The sequence below is a fragment of the Canis lupus genome, chromosome 26, assembly GCF_048164855.1.
Source record: "Canis lupus baileyi chromosome 26, mCanLup2.hap1, whole genome shotgun sequence".
Classification (NCBI taxonomy): Eukaryota; Metazoa; Chordata; class Mammalia; order Carnivora; family Canidae; genus Canis; species Canis lupus.
In genome coordinates this window covers 48,214,629-48,234,748 of record NC_132863.1, presented here as the reverse complement: position 1 = coordinate 48,234,748, position 20,120 = coordinate 48,214,629, and the positions used below count along the sequence as shown (strand labels likewise).

Sequence of the window (20,120 nt, the reverse complement as noted above, 5' to 3'; positions counted from 1 at the left end):
GGGACATTTGGACACAGACAGGGAAAAAGCCACGTGACAACAGAAGCGGAGAGTGGAGTGATGGGACTACAAGCCAAGGACACCAGGACTGCTGGAGCTGCCAGAAGCTGGGAGAGGGGAGCCCCCGAAGGACCACCCCTGCCGACTCTTGAATCTCCTACCTCTGGCCTCCAGAACTGAGAGGGTGACCTTGGCTGTGCTCAGCGCCCCTGGCCGGTGGCACTTCCCCACAGCAGCCCTAGGTGCCAGGAGAGCCGGAAGCACGGCAGAACCAGCGACTGTGAAGCAAGCACGGTTCAGCCCTGGTCAACTGTGGTTTTGCTTGTGAAAAGAACACAGTAGGAGAACCTGAAAACACACCAGTGAAACGGAGCTACGAGGTTCAGTGTGCTAGAGGAAACAGAGACATCCTTAGGCCCGGACGGAGTCCGTAGGGGTCAGTGACCCACGGTACGTTCCATGCGTGTGCTCCTGTTGGTGTTTACTCCTACAATTTATCCCAACGCTAGGCTAGTAGGTCAGTTGGTGAGAAATACTCTCACTGCTAAGGAAAACCATAGCTGCGGTGTTTGGAACGTGACCACAGGCCACCGTGCATCCCCAGCGGGTGACAAGTACCCCACGTACTTCCCTTACCGTTGTGAGAGAAGCACTACTGTGCGCCCATTGTGCAGATGGGGACGGAGGCGCACCGCCCAGCAGCGCAGGAGCCAGCAGCCACGGATGGCCCCCGGGCCTCCAGAGAGCAAAGAAGGGAAGCTCAGGGACCTCCCCGTCCGTGGCTGCCGGACATGCTGAGCTGAGCCGCAGCTACCAGGATGCTTCCCAGACCACTTAATCTAAGTTTGTGCGTCCACACAGCTCGGAAGGACTCTGGAAGTTTAATGACACCCTCGTTTTAGTGGCAAACATGCAAGGCAGGGTATGCAGTTCCAGCTCAGACCCCTCGCCTGGATATTAGGAAACCAGTGCCACAGAGAACTTTTTTTTTAAAAGGCAGATATTTATCTACATATGTTTTAAAAGTTTATTTAGGTCATCTCTACACCCAACAAGGGGCTCGAAGTCATGGCCTGAGATCAATAGCCACATGCCCAACTGACTGAGCCGGTAAGATGCCCCCCAAAATGCCTTAATTCCTATTTTCAAAAATCTAGCCAGCCACACTCCATGCCCAAAGCTTCATTTTGGAAGAAAGCTTAAGGTAAGAAACATGGTTGAGGAGCAGCGAGGGCATCGCCGCACAATTCCTGAGAGTTGGGGCAGTTCTAACAACCACTGCAAACTCCTCCCACAAGGTCTAAGTGCTCCTGTTTTAGATGCCGTGTGGACATTAAGTTCCACCTGTGGTTTTCAAAATACCTTTACAAAAATACCAAGTTAAGTCTAGTTTCATTTCTTTTGAATAGGACTTTGTTCTTCAAAACCGTGCTGAGGGGGATCCCTCGGTGGCTCAGCAGTTTGGTGCCTGCCTTTGGCTCAGGGCACGATCCTGGAGTCCCGGAATCGAGTCCCGCATTGGGCTCCTTGCATGGAGCCTGCTTCTCCCTCTGCCTGTGTCTCTGCTTCTCTCTCTCTCTACGTCTATCATGAATAAATTAAAAAAAAAAAAAAACCTTAAAAAAAAAAAAAAGTGCTGAGTGCACAGCCTTTAATTTGTAGTAAGTTCAGTCCCGAATCTGTGCAAGACCCAGCTCTTCAGCAGGAGGGGCGCAGAGGGAACTGGGGGCTTCACTCGCCCGCAGCACCCGCCAGCAGATGAACAGCTGGCCCAGCAGGGCACAACAGCCTCCTTCTCTGGGGGCATCATCCCAGGCCCCGTGGACGCCCGAAGCCGGGGGCAGTGCCACACCCTGCACGCCCCGGGTGCTCTCCCTCACACACACACACACACACACACACACCCGCAGTCAAGTGTAACTGATGGACCGGGCACAGCCAGGGAGCGTCAGGAACTCCCGGTGACCCAGGACAGCTGTCACAACGCGTGGCCATACAACTTGTGTGAACATGGCCTCTTGCTCTGGAAACCCCTCCTGTCCTGTGCTCACCCTCCTGTGACGAGGGGACGATGGGATGAAGTGACGTGAGGATGCGGGCGGGTGATGCAGCGTGAGAGTGACCTGACCTTCTGACCGTGCGCCGGGGGAGGCTCCTCGGCTTCCCGCGCGGGGAACCTCATCACTGGGACTGTGGGAAGCAAGACTGTGGATGGGGAGGGGACTACTATAATTGGCTTTTTATTTTATTTTATTTTATTTATTTATTTATTTTTTATTTATTTATGATAGTCACAGAGAGAGAGAGAGAGAGGCAGAGACACAGGCCGAGGGAGAAGCAGGCTCCACGCACCGGGAGCCCGATGTGGGATTCGATCCCGGGTCTCCAGGATCGCGCCCTGGGCCAAAGGCAGGCGCCAAACCGCTGCGCCACCCAGGGATCCCTGGCTTTTTATTTTAAATCAAAACATGTCCAGGGCACCTGGGGGGGCTCAGTCAGTGAAGCATCTGCCTTCAGCTCAGTCACGGTCCCAGGGTCCTGAGATGGAGACCCCGTTGGGCTCCCTGCTTCTCCCTCTGCTCCTCTCCCCACTCATGCTTTTTCTTCTCTCAAATGAATAGAAAAAAGAAGCCTTTAGAAAAATAAAAACAAATAAAAACCAGATCCTGGAAACTGATGTTTTAAGTAGCAGCCTTATGGAGAGCTGCCGGCCGCTGTAAAGAAGGGCTGCAGCCCTCGGCAGGAACCTGAACCGTAGCCACAAGGAACGGCAGGTGCACCTGCTTTGACTCCAGGGCGAGTCCTCCCTGAGGACCCTACACGCCCATGGGGTGTCCACAGTTGCTCCTAGCCCCTCAGAGAGGCCCTAAGCTCTGTGGGCTCCTTCCTGCCAGCTGGAGCTAACCGGGGAAGGACCGCGCAGACTCCAGCGCACTGTGCCAATCACACCCTGACAAGCACGGTGGAGATGCAGTGGGGTTCTCCTGGGCTTCAGACGTCCAGTCTGAGCATTCTCAGCCTTATAGCCCCTTTGCTCTTTTTATGGTAATCGATAAAGGGGTGCATTCACATGCACCTGGCCAGCTGCGGCCTGGCACACAGCAGGTGTGCAATAAACGTCAGCGGGGATGCCTCTGACAACCACAGCTCTGCTCCCTTGTACCACGGAAAACCTTCCCTTGGCCGGAGTCCAACCCGGTAGAAAAGGGGCCCGCCTGATGAATCCGGACACAAGATAGCCACTGGGAACCAGCAGCCCATCAGCTCACTGATACGTTCAACAAAAACTACACAAAACTACCTATGGAAACAAGGATGTGCCTTGGGGACACCTGCGGGACAAGCCCAAAGGAGCCACCATCCCTGCTGTTCTGAATGTCCACCCACAGGTGGAGCACTGGTCTCTGTAGGGACACCCAAGACCACGGCGCTGTGACCACGGGTCTCGGGGGTAGGGACGAGTCCAGAGGGCTGCAAGGTCAGGCTGTTTTGATTTTCAGTGACAGCCAGTAATGTTTCATATTTTAAATTTTAACTTCTGCACAAGAAGATACGTTCGTGTGATTCAGAAATGTAAAAGTGAACACACACCCCCTTCAAGAGGTTCAGGGAAGAAGGTCACCTCCAGCCCTGCCAGGTCCCCGGCCCTGTCCTCCACTCACCTGGATTGCTGTCCTGGCTATCTTTTCAGGGTTTGTTTAGTGGGGGGATGTGCAAACGTGCGGTCTTACACAGAGGATGGCACCCCTGACACCCTGGTCCTCAGCACCTGGCACAGCCCAGGAGAACCTGCCACAGGAGCCCACAGGGAGCTTCGCTTCTTTTAACTGACACAGTTCCCAGTGGACATGTCACGCCAGGCACGAGCTCCATCCGGTCCTTGCTACTTCAAATGTCTTCACAGTGATGAAGTGCAATAGGACATCAAAGCTGCGGTGGAGTGCCTGGCAGGGCCCCCAGTGGCGGCCTGTCTGCCTGGCTCTGTCGGCCCCTTATCCCCTTATCCTGCCTGGCTTGGCCTAGTGAGCGCTGGGCCCTCCCCAGCGCTGGTCCTCTGCACATCAGTGGGACCACACAGGGCTCCTGTCAGATGCCACTTCCCATGAAAACCCCAAGACCGGCCACCTGTGCTCTACAAGGCTCCTCATCCTGCTGTGGGATAAATGTAATTACCAGAAACTTCTTTATTTTGGCTTCAGTCTACCCCCCTCATTGCATCCACTTGATACCCTCCACCTTCGTGGAGCCACATGCCACTTGTGTACATCCCTGCCTTCTCAAAGCAAAACACCATCTGCCTCTCACACAAGACCTGGCAATGCCGCCCACTATGGGGTGACATTGTCCTCTTTAGCACAAGAACGTGGAGTCCCAGGTAGGGCTCCAATTAACAAGATGGAACAAAACGCTTCCAGGTTCAGGAGGAAACCATGCCATCTGCCACATTCGCCTTAAACGAAGCTACTAAGCGTTTTAGCACAGTTTCCATCAATTATGGAAAGTGAGAACATGTAACCCAAACACGAAGGCATAAAAGTGTGCACTTTGAAGTTCAAAAGGTTGAGCAGCACATCCTGGTGTGTCTTTGGGGTAACTGTCTCCGCCAGGAGGCTCCTTCCTCCTAGGACCCTCACTTGGACAAAGCAGTGCTGGCAGGAAGCAGAGGCCCCTCCAGCGGTGAAGACTGAGCACTGGCATCCCAGGAGGTGAAGGAGGGCAGGGCTGACGGAGGCGCACCTGCAGGGAGGGATAAGCTCCAGAGGTCCCGGGGGGTGCACCTCTTCCTGGCAGGCTGAGACCCAGTAGTGCAGGCACGAACTCTACCTTATACACATTGAATTGTTTTTTAAATGGCCCAAACATGCAGGTTTTTAGCCACGCGGGGCCCACCTGCTTGGTGTACCTGCTACCTACAGGCAGGTCAATGCCCTGTAATGATGGGCTTCTGGGCTGGAGCCGAGCTGAGTGCTGCCACCTGGACACAGGAGCACTTCCCCCGGGACCTCCCCCTGGAGTGTGGCCTGGTCCCAGCCTCTCTGCAGGTCTCCCACTGCAAGGGGCACCCCCTCACGGACCCTGTCCAAGCACCACCCAGTGAGGCTGCCTGCGTGCTGCTGCCCGGTCAGCCTGCGATCCCTGAACCGGCCATACTCGTGCCAGTGACACTGACTGGCCACCACAGTCAAGAGCCTGCAAAGCTGCTCCTAGGCCAGGTCCCTGTCTCAGGAATTTATTCTCACGAATGGCCCAAGGTGAGGAGGTATGATGCACACAGAGAATGCTCACCGACGCCTGTCTTCGACAGCGGAAGCTAAGACAAAAAGCAGCCTAGGTTTGACTGGAGAACAGTACATAGGGCAAGTGCGTGGATGAGGGGACGGCCAAGGTGGTCACAGTGGATCACAGATGAGTTTACTGTGGTCATAACAGAAGGCAAGGCCAGGGGCAGTCGTGGTGACAGAGAAAGCAGGATAAAAGTGTTACCTGCTCAGCAACACTTAACCGGTTCCTAAAAATAATAGGCAACATCGAGTTACTCATAAATAGTTTCCTTTGAGATGGTCGGGATGCTTTGGTTCTCTCCTTCTATATCCATCATCAAGTTTCAAATCCAGCCAGGGGTGATAACCAGGTCATTGTACCTGCTTTGGGAGCAGGAGGGGCCCACGCGGGCAGCCACTGGGGTTGGGGTGAAGACCTGCCTGACTGGGTGACTACACCAGGCACCACCCATCTCGGGGTCTCAGGAGCCAGACTCCTCGGGCCAAGAAGGCTGGGTCTGAGCCACGTTGGTAAGTGGTACCCAAACGTATAGACACAGGAAGCCACTACGGGGAAACACTTGTAACTGACCACAGCACAGACTTTCCGGCGACTCTCCCGTAGTCTCCATATGTCTGATAATCTCCTAACATTGTAACTAAAACTAAAAGACAAAACTGTGTGGAAAACAATGTGGCAGTTCTTCAAAAAGTTAAACACAGAATCACTCTATGATCCATTATTCTACTTCTGGGTATAAACGCAAAGGATTCAAAGAGCTATTTGCACACCCACATTCACAGCAGCAGGATTCACAACAGCCAAGAGACAGAAGCAACTGAAAGTGTCCATCGACAGTTGAAGGGATGAGTAAACCGTGCAGCATCCATGCAGCAGAACACAATGTGGCCTTAAGAAGGGACTCCTGCCACCTGCCACCAGCCACCACACACCTGAACCTTGAGGCTGTCATGCTTGGGGAGACCGGCCAGTCAGAAAGACCAACACTGAAGGATCCTACTTCCATGAAGGACCTAGAGTCGTCACGCGCAGAGATACAGGGTGGCACGGCGGCCGTGCGGGGGCGGGAACTGGGGAGCCAGTGCTGACAGGGGCGGGAAGTCAGTCTGGGAAGAGGAGCGAGATCTGGAGACGGACGGCGGGGACAGCTGCACAACGATGTGAATGCACTTCGTGCCACTCAACCACATACTCAGAAATGGTTCAAATAGTAAGTTCTGTTGTATTTTTAGTATATTTCTTTTAAAAAGCCACCAAAAACATCTGGATTCACAAGCTGCCCATTTCACGTTTATTGCTGGGGTTTCCTTCCCCAGGGGCCCTGCTACCAACCCTCACATTGTCTCCACTTCTGACACCCGGGCCAGGAAGCCTGGGCTAAGCCGGCTGATGTCCCGTTGCCCGGTGACTTTATGGTTTTCTCTTCTCTTGGGGTCTCCCAAGGGCAGGAAGTACCTTCACTCTACGGGGGCCCCGCCGAGAAGCAATTGTGCAGATTTCTTCCCAGTTCTGTGTGTGGTGACGTCATGCTGGTGGCTGGACATCAGCACGGGTGGGAGTATTTGCAGCAGGGAAACGGGTGTGTGCTGGTCATTGGGTTTTTGTCAATAAAGCCAGCTTCATTCATCACTGCCTCACCCCACCTCCGATGAACAGCCCCCAGGGCAGCACCATGGGGGAATGCCGGGGTGGGGGCTGCACAGGCCCCTAGCCCAAGCCATGCTTTATCTGGTCAGCTGGTATTTGAAGAAATGCCCAGGCCGAAGCCACACACGTTGCCCACTGACTCAGGAGGGGCATGGGTGTTAGAACCTCCCCGGCTGAGTCCGGAACTCCCGAGTGTGTTCCACTGAGCTCTCAGGCCCCAAGCTGGTCAGCTGAGCCGCATGGTGGAGTCTGTGCCCCTGCAACCCCTACACGGCCAGCCAAGCCCCCTCCACCCACCTGCATCGTGAACGGGGATGCAGTGCCTCACAGAGCCCTGCACCACCTGCTGCAGGTGTGGGTCAGACTCCAAGCTGTGCGAGCAGCTTACGCTGCGGAGCTGGCTGTGCGGCCCCTGCGCTCCTTACCGCCCTCGTAGTAGTGCTGCGTGGATTCCTCGAAGGACCGGTCATAACTCTGCTCCGTGTAGGATGACTGCTGGTAGGCGTAGTCACCATGTCCTGCAGGCAAACAGATGACATGCAGTCAGCGGAGGCCGAGACCCCCGGATCGCAGGGCGCAGACACTGTGAACTGGGCAAAGCCGTCAGATCAGGAGCGGCCAGACATGGACCTGGATCTGTTTTCCCTGCACTAAACCCAGGAAGGAGCTTCCTACTGCCTCCTGGCCTCCATTCCCTCCTTTAAGATGCAAAGGATCACCCTACTTGAGCACTGAAGGAAAAATAATCTGCAGAGACTGTAACTGAGCAGCAGATCAAACGGCCAGGTCAGGTTTGTCACCTTCCTGAAGGCACTTCACAATGACACCTGTGTCCTTCTTCTAGAACAGCTACATGCACCTATTCATCCCAGCTGTAGCCCCTACTGCCTTTTGGGAAGGGAGACGGAGAGCCTCCAGTACGTGGGTAGCTGTGGCCTGTGCCGGAAGCTTCTCCATGGAGACCAGACTCGGCCCACTGGCAGACAAGCCCTCACTCTCATCCCCAAACACACTCCAGCAAGGGGCCTCTGGGTGCTCTGCTGGCGGAGGTCAGGGCTAGGACAGAGAGCGGCAGTCAGCAGCCACACGGTCCCCCGCGGCTGCCCGACAGTGTGGCTGCGGGCCTCACCATCAGGGTAGTACTGCTGGCTCATGGGCTCCGAGGCGGCCTGGCTGTGGCCATACTGCTCGCCGCCGTAGTACTCTTCCTGGCCCAGGTACTGCTGGGAGGACCCTGGAGGCGGACAGTGCACATGGGTCATTAACTCAGGACATTCTTCCGTTATGGGAGCAACCCCCCCGTGGGCCTCGGATCAGAGGACACCCCCCAGGCCACCCAAGCATTCTCCCCACATCCAGCCCGGGTACCCCGGACTTGGTACTTACAAACACAACAGTCCTGTCCCTGCTTCGGGCCCTGCGCCCGACTCCAACCCCTATGCCGGCTCAAGCCTCGTCTGCTTCCAGAAGCAGCACTGGCTTACAACCTTTCATGTTTCCTTAGCCCCACAAGGCTCCACACCCCCGACATCCTGGTTCAACCCTAAGGAACGTGCAAAGCCTCACGCCCTCCAGCTTCTCAGGACAAAGACCCGGCACGGGCCTTACCTTGCTGGGAGGGCCGGTAGGGCGCCATGGGCCGCTGCCCCATCATGCTGCTCCCCTGCCCGCTCTGGCCCATCATGGCGATGGACGACTGGCCCTGGTAATGCTGGCTCCCGCCCTGTGCCGAGTTGTAGTGGGACGAGGCTGCCTGCTGGTGCATCATGGACACTGGGCGACACGACAGACCCAAATAACCCCGAGAAGCTCCCCGGGCGGGTGTCCTCACCCCTCACCCCAGGCACCTTTCTCCCAATTTAAGATTTAAGAATTTCCTGGGCCACCTCCATGCATGAGAGAAACACATGTCCTGTCTTCCCGAATTCCTAAGACAGGTCCCAGAGGAGCCATGCCTGTGCCCAGCCCTGAGACTTGGGCTTCTAAGGTTCCTGGTGGATGGCCGCTGCCCCCTGGCCTTCAAAACCCATTAGAGCAGCCCTATCTGATGGGATGGGATGGGAAGGGATGGGATGGGAGCCGTGCCAAAAATAGAAGCAAACAGGTGAGATCTATTTTAGTAATACGCCTTGTTTGACTTGATATATTCAAAATACCCTCATTTTCAGTATATAATTAATAGTAAAAATAAACTAAGTAGACACTACATGTTCTCCCTTTCTCTATCATATCTCTGAAATCCAGTGCCTGACACTGTCCCACAGTGATTTGGACCTGATGCTACCCAGTGCTCAGAGCCCCATGCCTGGCCCGCGGGGGTCTGTAGCCCTGCACCCTGCCTACTTCTGCGGTCTGGCTACACTGTCCCCCATCCTGTGTTAGTCTGATTTAGTTCCCTCCCACCCCCTAGCAGAACCTTCCCCCAAGCTACCACAGGGAACAGTGGAAACCCTTCCACAAAGCCAGACCCCAGATGGTCTGGTCCCAGGGTCTCCCGCCATCTCAGAAGCCCTACAGGACTACAATGTGCAGCCTGCACACATTTCGTAGGGCTCAGGGACTGTCCTGGGGTTGGGTAGAAGGGGGGCTGGGGGCGCCCCAGGGCTGAGCAGAGCAGTACCTGGATTGGACTGCATGTTGATGTTGGCCCGTGACACGTAGTTGCCGATGGCGCCCTGGCCCTGCAGGGGCACACTCTGCGAGGCGGGTCCCGAGTGGCTGTAGCCAGGCCCCGTGCCGTGGCCACTGCCCGACATACTCATGGAGGTGGTGGGCAGCGTGCTCTGTGCTGTCTGCTGCATCACATGGTTTGGACCTGCCAGGAGCACAGGGAGGGGGCCTGAAACCCATCGAAGACGACCTCTGATGGCAGGCCTGGCCTTGCTCTAGACACCCGAGTTCCTTCAGTGACTGTGGGGAGGGAGGCTAACCTGTGGTCAACAGCGCCACAGATGAAGTAAACAGTTAAGTCATAAGAAACAAACACACGTGCTGACCAAGTAGAGGACTCGCCCGTTATCATCGTCAGAGCTCCCAATGGCTATGGACAGTTCTTGCTCCAAAAATAACCTTTCTGTTCTCATTTTAAAAATCCACACAGAACCCCACACGACAATGTGAAATGGCCACAATTAGAGCATCAAAGCAGAGCACGGGATCGGAAGTGCTGGATTCCCTTTGCCTGTTACTCCCGGTACACGTGTGCCCGCGCACAGCAGCCGACCTGGAGCCAGGACCTCTGGGAGGAGGGCGGTCCCACACTCAGCTCTGCGGGGCATGGGGTACCCTGCTGAGACAGTGGTCACCCGGGAGCCCGAGTTGGTGACATGGTTGCCAGTAGCCAGCCCCAACCCCGAGGTGCTCAAAGCTACTCACCGTTGCCGATCTGGCCCTGCATGAGGGAGGACGGGGGCAGGCCCGTGCCAATAGCATCACTGAGGCTTCCCTGGGAGTGCAGGCCCTGGCTGGAGCCACTCTGGGACAGTGCTCCGGGGCCCAGGTTCATGTTCTGCGTTGGCGGCTGCAGGCAACAGGGAGGTAACAGGGAGGATGGTTAACACAGAGAATAACCACCTGAAGCCCTCCAGAGATTTGGTGGCCCGTGAGATCCACCTGTCTCATGGCCACCTGGCAAATGTCTAGAACCAACTGCTGCTCTCATACTTGATCAGACGATGGTGGATCACTAGGCCCAAGCCTTTTAGGCCAAGATGATACACCAAGCATTCTTGTGTGATTCAGAACTTAAATGAATTCCAAGCTTATCAACACATCCTTAGAAGTTCAAAGATGGGTCCTCTTTACCGGGGATATAGCACCCCAGACTGCATCTACCTCAACTTACTCCACACCCTTGCCCCTCAGCTCGCCAGGGTTCTATGTCCTCATCCACACCACTCCATGCCCCAGGGCCTTCGCAGAGACTGCCCCGTGCCTTAGCACTGGCATTCCTGTCGCTCCTCTTCTGTGTGTGCCCTGCCCTGCTGCCAGCCCACCTCTGATCAGGATATAGAGGGCAACGGGATGGAGTGACCCCTGCATCTCATGTCCTCAATCCAAATCAAAGAGCACCTCTGAAGGTTTGGACCCATATGCTGCCTAACCTGGCCGAGAAAACAAAGTTCCCAGCAGGATCCACTGGTACCTCCAGGCTGAGGAGTCCCAATCTCATAGGCCAATCAAGGCTGGTGCAATGATTTTGTCAGCAAAACACATGCCGGCACTTAGAAAGTCACTTCCAAGGGACTAGGGGCAGCAGGAAGCCCTTCCCGGTGGCAGGTTTGTCCTGGAACCTCCTTGCCCATTGGTCCCGCAAGGGCCAGGCCCTCCTGAGGCCGTGCCTTCCTGTTTATTGTGGAGGAGGCAGCCGCCACTAGGTCTTGCTTTTGCGGCAATAATTTGATTTTGGGAAAAAGACTTAAAAAGTTAAGCAAAAAATTAAAGAAAATTAACACTGGTGTTTAAAGCCTTCACTGCACCGGGCGCTTCTGCAGTTTTGCTGAATCAGAGCAGCATATGTTCCCAGGCTACCGTTTTTCCAATCGCTCAGAAGGGCTCACGATAAAGAGCAAGAATCCTGTGTGCCACTGGCACTCCCTGCTCTCCCAAGACCCGCCTCCTGCCATTAAAGGTTTGGTTCCTTTGGGTCACCTCCCTTTGCTTAAGAAACGGGTGTCACAATTCTGACCAGTCCACTTCAGACTCTGACTGGCTTCCCACCCTCTTTCCATGCTCCTGTTACCTGGTTACTCCAGGTAACGCGCTCAGACATCTGCTCTCCGAACCGGCAGTTCGAAGCAGCGCCTGATTGTGCTGGGCTAGGACGGGGCCCCACCGTCCCCCCCTCTGCAAGCACTCACAGCGGGGAGCAGGGACTGCATGTTCTGGTTGGAGTCCGCGATCGTGGCCAGGTAGACCAGGTTCCGGTGCAGGATCTGCTGGTACCTGTGGGTGAGGGCGCACGGTGAGGCAGAGGAGCCGGGAGGCCAATCCGAAGATGTCTACCGGGGACAGCCTTGCCTTGCAGCCAAGCCCCAAGGGGATGCTGAGCGCAGGCGATGCCCAGGGACAGGCCAGGCACCAGATGCTCTGTGGTCAGACAGGGCAAGGCAGGGAACGGGCCCCAGCCTGAGTCCTGAGCAGGATCCCATCTGATGACAGCATGCGGAAAGACCCCAAAACGGGGGCCAAGGGGAGGGGCCACCAGGTCTGTTCAGAGAACAGGAGGGGGTGGAGGAGAGATCACAGGGGGGCAGAGGACAGAGGCTGAGGCAGACGCCCGAGCAGACTCCGCACAACAAGGCCTCCTCCATCTGACCCCGACACCAGGCTGACTGGATACGTCTGCACCCCTGGAGAGGCCGGCTCCCCGAAGCAGAGAAAACCCTCAGGCACACGGGGCTGCTGCCGCCACCGGCCCCCGGGGGCTCTGACAGGCCGCTGCAGCCAGGCCCGGGGGCCACACGAGGTCCTAGCTGGAGGAGCGCACTGTCCCCTGTGTGTCCAGCAGCCGGCCCGCCTCCCATGCTTCCATCTCCCCGCAAACCTCCCGCTCCTTGGGCAGCGACCAGGGGGCGAGGCCATCCTCTGGGCGGGACCGCCGCTGCCGCTCGGGCACTTACTGGGTGCACTCGGCCGTCTTGCCCTTGCTCTGGTAGTCCAGGATACACTGTATCAGGTGGTGGTTCTCATCCAGCATCTGCAGAGAAGCACAGTGAGCACGGCTGGCGTCCCTCCAGCAGGTGCACAGCGCCGTCGCCGGCGTGCGGGCGTACCTCAACCCCCCCAGCAGGACCGGCCTCCCGGGGCTGTGCTGAGCGCGGCCCTCCGTGCGCCACGGTCAGTCCCCCACGAACCCAGGGGCAGGTTCCGAGGTCTGTCACGTGGTGGAGGCAAACCCACGGCCCACAGGCCTCCCCGCCGTCTAGGGCCCTTGACCACAGCGTGTGTGCCCAGCTAGGGGGCTGCGGAGTCCACGTGCGGGACGCTGGACTGGAGCCCCCCGCCTCAGGGCCACATGGCGGTGCCTCCCGGGAGACGGGCCCTGTGGAGCACCACCACGACCTCGAAGGGGGACAGCGCCCGGGATGGCCTGGGGAGACCCGAGGGGGGCGAGGGAGGGAGGCCGGGGGAGTGGGAGCAGCGGGGGGGCGGGGGGACAGGCCCGGGGTCCGCAGGCATCCGGGGCGGCTAGGCGGGCACAGAGCCAGCGTCCTCCCCCTGGCTGCGAAGAGAAGGTTCTGGCTCTTCCTGCAGCCGCGCATGTGCCCAGCTTCCTGCTCTGGAAGGAGGGGCGGAGGGGAGCCCAAGGTGAGCGCCGCTTTCCGCGGGGGCCTTCGTTCGGAGCCTCGCGCCAAAGGAACAGCCGCGCCTTGGCCAGCGACGAACGGCGCCGGCCGCCAGGGCGCACGTCCTTGTGGGGGGCTCGGCTCCAAAGGTCACGGGCCACCGGCCGAGGGTACCCCTCGCTGCATCCTGACCTCAGGGTTCCACTCCCGCAGAGCCGGTGGCCCGGCCTGACCCCGCCAGCCACAGCCGCGTCCGCTGGGCAGAGATGCTGCCCTGGCACGGGGCTGGAGGGGTTGGGGGCTGCAGGGGCCGGGGGCTGGAGAGGCCGGGGGCTGCAGGGGCCGGGGGCTGGCTGATGCTGGGGGCTGCAGGGGCCGGGGGCTGCAGGGGCTGGAGGGGCCGGGGGCTGGAGGGGCCGGGGGCTGCAGGGGCCGGGGGCTGGAGAGGCCGGGGGCTGGAGAGGCCGGGGGCTGCAGGGGCCGGGGGCTGCAGGGGCCGGGGGCTGGAGGGGCCGGGGGCTGGCTGAGGCCGCGGCGCCCAGAGAGGGAAGAACTGGGACCTTGGGCCGCTGCGGCGGGAGGCACAGCACACTCAGGTCTGGGGCTCAGGTCTGGCTCAGGTCGCCTCAGCCCCGCGGGTGCCGCTCAAGCACGCGGAGGAGCCAGACGCTCACCGGAAGCGCAGCAGCACCGGCCGTCACCAGCCTGGGGCTTTTCTGAGCGCGAGACGGCACGATCGTCCGCCGTCGGGTGAGGAGAGGACGCGGCGAGGCCGGGCACTGGCCCAGTGGGCGGAAAACACCCAGGACGGGGCCAGCCACGGCGGGCAGGGACGCGGCCGGGCGCCCTGGCCTCTAACCCCGGCGACCTCGGCGAGTAAGGGCGCGTCGGGGCCGTGGGCAGGGTTCTAGAACCCGAGGGCGGCCAACACGTGAGAGCCCAGCGCGCAGGCGCGGAGACGGCCCCGCGGGGCCCCCAGAAGCCGGGCGCGCGCCGCTCAGGGGGGCGGACGGGGTGAGGAAGAGCCGCAGGCACCCGTGGCGCCGCAGGCCGACCCCAAGCGCCGAGCCAGGGAGCCCTGCCCCGGGGGAGACGTGATCTCCCCCGAAAGGAACTTACAAAGCGACGCACGAGAGCCCCGACCACCCCCAAGAGCCAGGAAAGCGGGTCAGGAAAGGCCGCCGGACACTGCGGAGAGCAAAGCCCGAGGCGCCGCGTGCTGACCGCGCCAACCAGTCAACGGAGAGTTGGAACATGCGGTTGAGGAAACTCCCAGAGAACAGACTGAAAACACTAAGGTAGAAAACAGAAAACAGTAAAATTAGAAAAATGATCCAAGTGGCAAGAAACAATGCTTCCCGGACTTCCAGAAAGAAAACACAGGGAGAAAAATCATCCGAAAAATTGTTCAACGTGTTTTCTCAAAACCGAAGGGCATGAATTTCCAGATCAGAACGTTCTCCAAGGGGCCAGCTCGCCAAGACGCCAGGACAAGGCGAGATCCGAACAACGAACAGACTGAAAAAGCCCGGCACGGAGCTGCTCCACGGGGCACAGGTTGGCGGACGGTGGAGAGCAACAGCCCGAGCCCGGGGGAGGCTTCCTGAGGAGACGTGACCGAACCCAAGCGAGACTTCGAGGAGGGACGACCCACTCCAGAGGGGGCCTTCCTGAGGAGAGATGACCTAAAAGGTTGGCAATACCACCTGGAGGGGCCAAAGGTCAACATCGAGCTGTGGCCGGCGAGTGGCGGGGAGAGCCTCGTCTTGGGGGCTCTCCCGAATCTGCCCCTCGGCTCTTCCCACTCGCAGCCGCGGGGGTGAGCCCCCGTCCGTGCACACAGGTGGAACAGCTTCCTCCCTCTGGCCTACGGGGGTCCCTTCTGTTCTGGAGTCTTGGAGATCCTTCTACGTCGGCCCAGGAGACCCCACCTCGCTCTTCCCGAAGCTCCTGTTTCCGAATTCCACGTGGGCGTCACGCGGCCTCGCGCCTTTCGCGGCCACAAACGGGACCACGAAGCTCGCCTCCCACACAAGGAGGGCGGGCGCGGGGAGGTTCCTAGGAGCAGCCTGAGGTGCGGGGAAGAGCGCGGGCTGGCCGGAGAGCTGGCTGCGCGTCACGGGGGCTGCACCTGCACTTGGGCCTCGGCCTCTGCCCACTGCGCCCGGGGCACGCAGGCAGCCGCCGGGGAGGCGCGGGAGGTCGGCCCGTGGCATCAGGGTCCCCCGAGGAGCGCCCAGGGGAGCTAGCTGCCGAGCACGTGAGTGAGGTGTGGGTTTCAAGACCACAAACCCCAAACACAAAGCGTCCTTGGGAGGAGCTGGTCCCTGCCTCGTGGTGCTACCACCTCCGTGTTTGACGCACGTGCCCAATTTCCAGAAACTAAGGACACAGGAACACATGCTTAACGTTGGCGCTCCAGCAAACACGCGCCTGTCTTCCCCGGGGCCTGCGGGAGTCGCTCCCTGGGTTCCGTGCTGGAAGCGCTCACAGAGGCCAGTCACGGGCACTGAGGCCACTGGGCTCCCGTGTGGAGGGAAGAGGCGCGTGCTCCCTCCAAGGTGGGGCGCTGACTCGTGTCTCGAGAGCCCACGCAGCCGCCGCGTGTTCCTCCACATAGAACCCTGCACTCCCCGCGGTCACCCCCATTTGGGGTGAACCTCTCACACCCTTGTCGCCACTGATACATCCGGTCCAGTGTCTGCTCCAGAGGCTGAAGACCCGCAGTTGGGACGCCAAGCGCCTTCCGGGACCAGGTCACCTTGCTTCGCCAAAAACGTAGCCTGCGAGGAGCTCCCTTCGCCCATGTTTCCACCAAGAAACTGAGGTACACGACGGTTGAGCCTGGGTACCGATCAGCTGAAGAAGGATCTGAGCCCAGGATGCTCCCATGCACCCCACAGGCCCCCGGCTCCCACCGCCCCCAACCCGAGGGCCGACGGCTCCCCCACCTCCCAGCAACCTCCGGCTGAAAAGGAACAGAACCACTCCCCAAGGTTGTGCGTTCTGCACAGGAGCCGTGTTGGCCAAGTGGTGTGGGGCCCAGTTACAGGAGCCTTCTTTGCACCAACATCTAGCACCTTCTCCCCGAAACCTTTCAACTTCTGTCAGGTTCTTGCGGCAGGGTGAGCAGTCACCTTATCAGCAGATGCCATCAGAGGTGCCACTGCAGATGCGGCAGGACACACCGGCGCCACCGCTTCACAGTCCCGCAGGACTTGGGGACGTCAGTGCCACCCCCCAACTCCTGCACCTGGGGGCTGGGCTGGGCCAGCTCCTCACTCCCAGCCCGGGGATCCCAGGGCACCCGTGGCCGGTGCTAGGGCCCTGACCTGCTGGCCGGGGAACAGGTTAGGGACAGAGGGCCAGAGCCCCAAGAATGCCAGTGGGGACCACCCGCTCGTGTCACGTGGGACACCCCGGCTGCTGCTCCTCCCTCCGTCTGCGGGCTGCCGACACAGCTACTGTGAGAGAACCAATGCACGCCGTGACCGCTGCATTGCACCCGGGCGCTCCCTCCTCCTCCAGGCCTGAGGGCTCTGCGGGGCCGGGCAGCAGCGCAGGGCAGGAGGGCACAGGCCCGGCCGCGCTGTTCCCTTCCTGAGCACGTGCTTCCTCACGCTTCCCCACGGGGATGGCACTCGGGGCCTCACGGAGCATCACCGTCACCCATGGCCCAGCAACAGCGCCCCAGGCCTTGCCTCCCCGGCCGCTCTGCAGGGTCCACGTGGCTCAGGGCTGTGCTCCCACGGCCCCAGCCCCTCCTGTCCCCGGGGAGGGAAAGGCCGTCGTAACGCCTGCCTCCAACGTCTGTGACCAAGTCAAGGGCTCGGCACCCGCAAGCCGTCGGCAGCTGTAGCCAATTTACCTTCCTGACCAAGTTAGCCCACGCTCTTCAGGACAAATTCCAAGTCAGAGGGAGCACTCGGCCCCCACCCCCAGCTGGACGGCCATCCCTCACCTCCGTGCCCCCAGGCGGCAGCGGCGCAGGGCTGCTTTGATCCTGACCACCCCTCGACTCAGACCCCGGGCAGGCACCCGGTGCCCGAACATCCACCAGCTCCGTCCAGCCCCGCACAGCCTGTCTCCCCCAGCACAGCGAGCTGGGGCTACAGAGATGACACCGTCACCCGCCTCCAGCCAAGAAAACAAATTAAGAAAACCAACACGGAACAATAACAATAAAAGTGACATTTATTAAGCAACCACGTGTGTGCCAAGCAGCAAGGAGGTGCCTGCCTGCCGGCCAGGTCCTGGTGTGCCACACGGCCGGGCAGACTGCAGTCCCACGCCTCCCATGGCAGGGGGGACAGCGTGGGGCCGGCGGGGAGCCTCTGGGAGCCCCAGCCCGCAGGCTGCCCAGCCGGGTACGGGGGCCACGGGAATTTGCCAGACTGCTGCCCACTGCCACCTCAGGGTCCGGCAAGGTCTCCTTCCCCGCGGTCCTCACGGAAATGCAGCCCTGCCTATGCCGCCCACTGCGCCGAAACCCGGTTTGGTCACTCGGAGGGAAACCACGTCACTGCACCCCAGGCCCCCCAGATCAGGCTGGCTCTCCCTCCCCTCCAGTCTGGATCCCGTGTTCTGCTCCACGCAGACCACCGGCGGGACCACCCTCGACTCCCCTCCAGCCTTCCACACCCTTCTGCGCTGGCCACGTGGGGGACCACCTGCAACCCCCTCAATCTTCTAGACCCCCTGTCCTTGCTCCTTGGTTTTCCTTGTCTGGAGTATCCGCCCCACACCTGCCCCGTTATGGGTCAGGGTGTGCTCCTCAAGCCGTCCCGCTCCAATCCGAATCCCCAGTACCTGCGCATGTGGCCTTATTAGGAGATAATGGTCTTTGCAGACACGATCAAGTTAAGGTGAGGTCAGGCTGAAGGGCGAGCTATAAGCACCAGGACCAGCATCCCCGAGAGGAGAGGCGCGCAGGGAACACCGCGGGAAGAGCAAGGCAGAGGCGGGGGTAATGGGTCAACAAGCCGGCAGCAAGAGGAGCTCAAACACATAGAGCAGAACCCCCCTCCCCAGAGCCCCAGAGAATCACCAACTCTGCCCACACCTTAACTTTGGACATCTGGCCTCCAGATCCCGAGAAAATAATTTCTGCTGTTTTAAACCACTTCTGGTGACTTAAACCACCAAGTTTATGAAAATGTTCTGGCAGCCACAGGAAACGCGTACATCTGCCTCTCCCAGACATTTCTGCTGCCAGGACGAGCGGCATCGATGCTCTAGTACGTACGGAGCACTCACGGCCTGGCGCTGTGACTCGCACACTTAGGAACCCAAACAGTGTGTCAAAGCGCCGCGTTCGCCACATTCCAGCTAAGAGAGAATGAGGGAGGGGACACCCGAGCGGACCTTGGAGGCCGCGTGGAAGTTAAGTCCACCTCCTGCTCAGGTAGGCCCCAAGGACAAGCCGCATACCTCCTGCTCCGTCACCACCAAGCCAGCTCCTGAGGAAGCCCTGGCTTCTCTCGACCCTCTGAGCATGAGCGTGAGATACGCACCTGTCAGCCCCTCGCGGACCCGCAGGAGGCCCGGCTACATCTCCTTGCTGCCGACGCAGCGAGGCAAGTACACGCACCGCGGACCCGTCCGGGCCCAAACGGAGACCCGTTGTCAGCGGTCGGCAGGCTTCCCTTTCTGCTCCGCCGTCTGGGAGCAGAGCTCTAACACGCACGCTCCTGCTCGGAGACTTCGGGAAGCTTTAGCGGGGGGTGAGCACGAAGTACAAGGAGCTAGATGCCACTGGGCCAAAGGCGGCTTCGGAACATCACTGTGTTCACCGCACGGGAGCTCCAGAAAGTCAAGGTGCCAGGGGACCCCCTGGGGGTGCCAAAGCGTGCCTCTGGGCCGGTCGCCGGACCCTCCGCCTTGCCAAGCTTTCCCAGGTCAAGTCTTGGCTACGGAAGACCCTGGAGCCACCGTCTGGGCCTGTCTCCCTGCAAAGCACTGAACTTCCACGTGCCTCGGTTTCCCGGCCTGCGAAACAGGCGCGACTGCAGCTGCCGCACAGAACTAACTGACCTAAGGCCTGCAGAGCCCCTGGAGCGGTGCCTGGCCTGCAGCGGCCGCGAGCGCTCACTGGGCGAAGGCTCCGCGCACTTCTCCGCCGTCTCCGCCTGCGCTCGGGCCCTCTCCCCGGTTCACAGCCTGCGGCGCAGCGGAGGTCTCGGGGCACAGGAGCCCCTGAGCGCCAGGTCCGGTCCCGGCGGGCCGCTAGGGAGGGGGCCGCGGTCATCAGGCCGAGCCCCCGGGAGACAGGCAGCTAGTGGGGCCGAGGGCCGAGGGCCGAGGGGGCAGCCCCAGGGCGCGGCGAGGACCCGGCGGGTCGGCGGACACCGACCTCCCCGCGGACTCGCCTCCTAAAGGGAAGCAGGGAGCTCGCAAGGCGGGCAGGGGCCCCGGCCGGAGCGCGGTGTCCGGGGCGCGGTGTCCGGGGCGCGGTGTCCGGGGCCGCCGGGCTTCCCGGCCGGAGGGCGCAGCGGCAAAGTTCGTGTTGGGCGGACGCTGCGGCGGCGCCGAGACCCCCGAGACCCCCGAGACCCCCGGACGCGCCAGGGCGGCGGGCTGCGGGCGGCGGGCGGGGCGGTGTCCGGGGCCGACGCGCCCCCCTGCGCCCCCGCGGGGCCCCCGACTCCGGGCAGGCGCCCCCCCGAGCGGGCGCGGCGGCGGGGGCGCCCCGGCTTTGTTCGCGCCCCGCGCCCCGGCCCCGCGCCCCGGCCCCGCGCCCGGCCCGGCCCACCTTCTGGATGGTCTGCTGCGTGACCTCCCCTTTGCCCCGCGGCCGGGCGGACGCGAAGGCCACTGACATGGTCGCGCGCGGGGAGAGCCCGGGGTCCTCGGGGCTGGGGCTCCGGCGGCGCTCGGCGGCCCCGGGCGCTCATTCTCCGCAGT

At 60.5% G+C, this 20,120-nt stretch overlaps 1 protein-coding gene and 1 long non-coding RNA gene across 4 annotated transcripts in view; both read right to left on the bottom strand.

The window, feature by feature from the left end:
- SS18L1 (SS18L1 subunit of BAF chromatin remodeling complex) overlaps nucleotides 1–20,120 on the bottom strand; it is a 26,486-nt gene extending 6,366 nt beyond the window's left edge. The window contains exons 1-9 of one of the 3 annotated variants that reach the window (XM_072801637.1): nucleotides 19,969–20,120; nucleotides 12,552–12,628; nucleotides 11,790–11,874; nucleotides 10,306–10,450; nucleotides 9,551–9,745; nucleotides 8,539–8,703; nucleotides 8,060–8,164; nucleotides 7,356–7,448; nucleotides 6,552–6,819 (exon numbers count right to left, since the gene is read on the bottom strand). In XM_072801637.1, the coding sequence (XP_072657738.1) occupies nucleotides 6,746–6,819; nucleotides 7,356–7,448; nucleotides 8,060–8,164; nucleotides 8,539–8,703; nucleotides 9,551–9,745; nucleotides 10,306–10,450; nucleotides 11,790–11,874; nucleotides 12,552–12,628; nucleotides 19,969–20,037 (1,008 nt within the window). In that variant the 5' untranslated portion in view covers nucleotides 20,038–20,120 and the 3' untranslated portion in view covers nucleotides 6,552–6,745. Of the gene's footprint in view, nucleotides 1–6,551; nucleotides 6,820–7,355; nucleotides 7,449–8,059; nucleotides 8,165–8,538; nucleotides 8,704–9,550; nucleotides 9,746–10,305; nucleotides 10,451–11,789; nucleotides 11,875–12,551; nucleotides 12,629–19,968 lie in introns of those variants that run through there. The other 2 variants (XM_072801638.1, XM_072801636.1) reach the window with 2 other exon arrangements.
- Nucleotides 17,394–19,714, bottom strand: LOC140618750 (uncharacterized). The gene is made up of 2 exons (XR_012018828.1): nucleotides 18,027–19,714; nucleotides 17,394–17,695 (listed from the first exon to the last, which is right to left on the bottom strand). It is a non-coding gene; the product is annotated as an uncharacterized lncRNA (long non-coding RNA).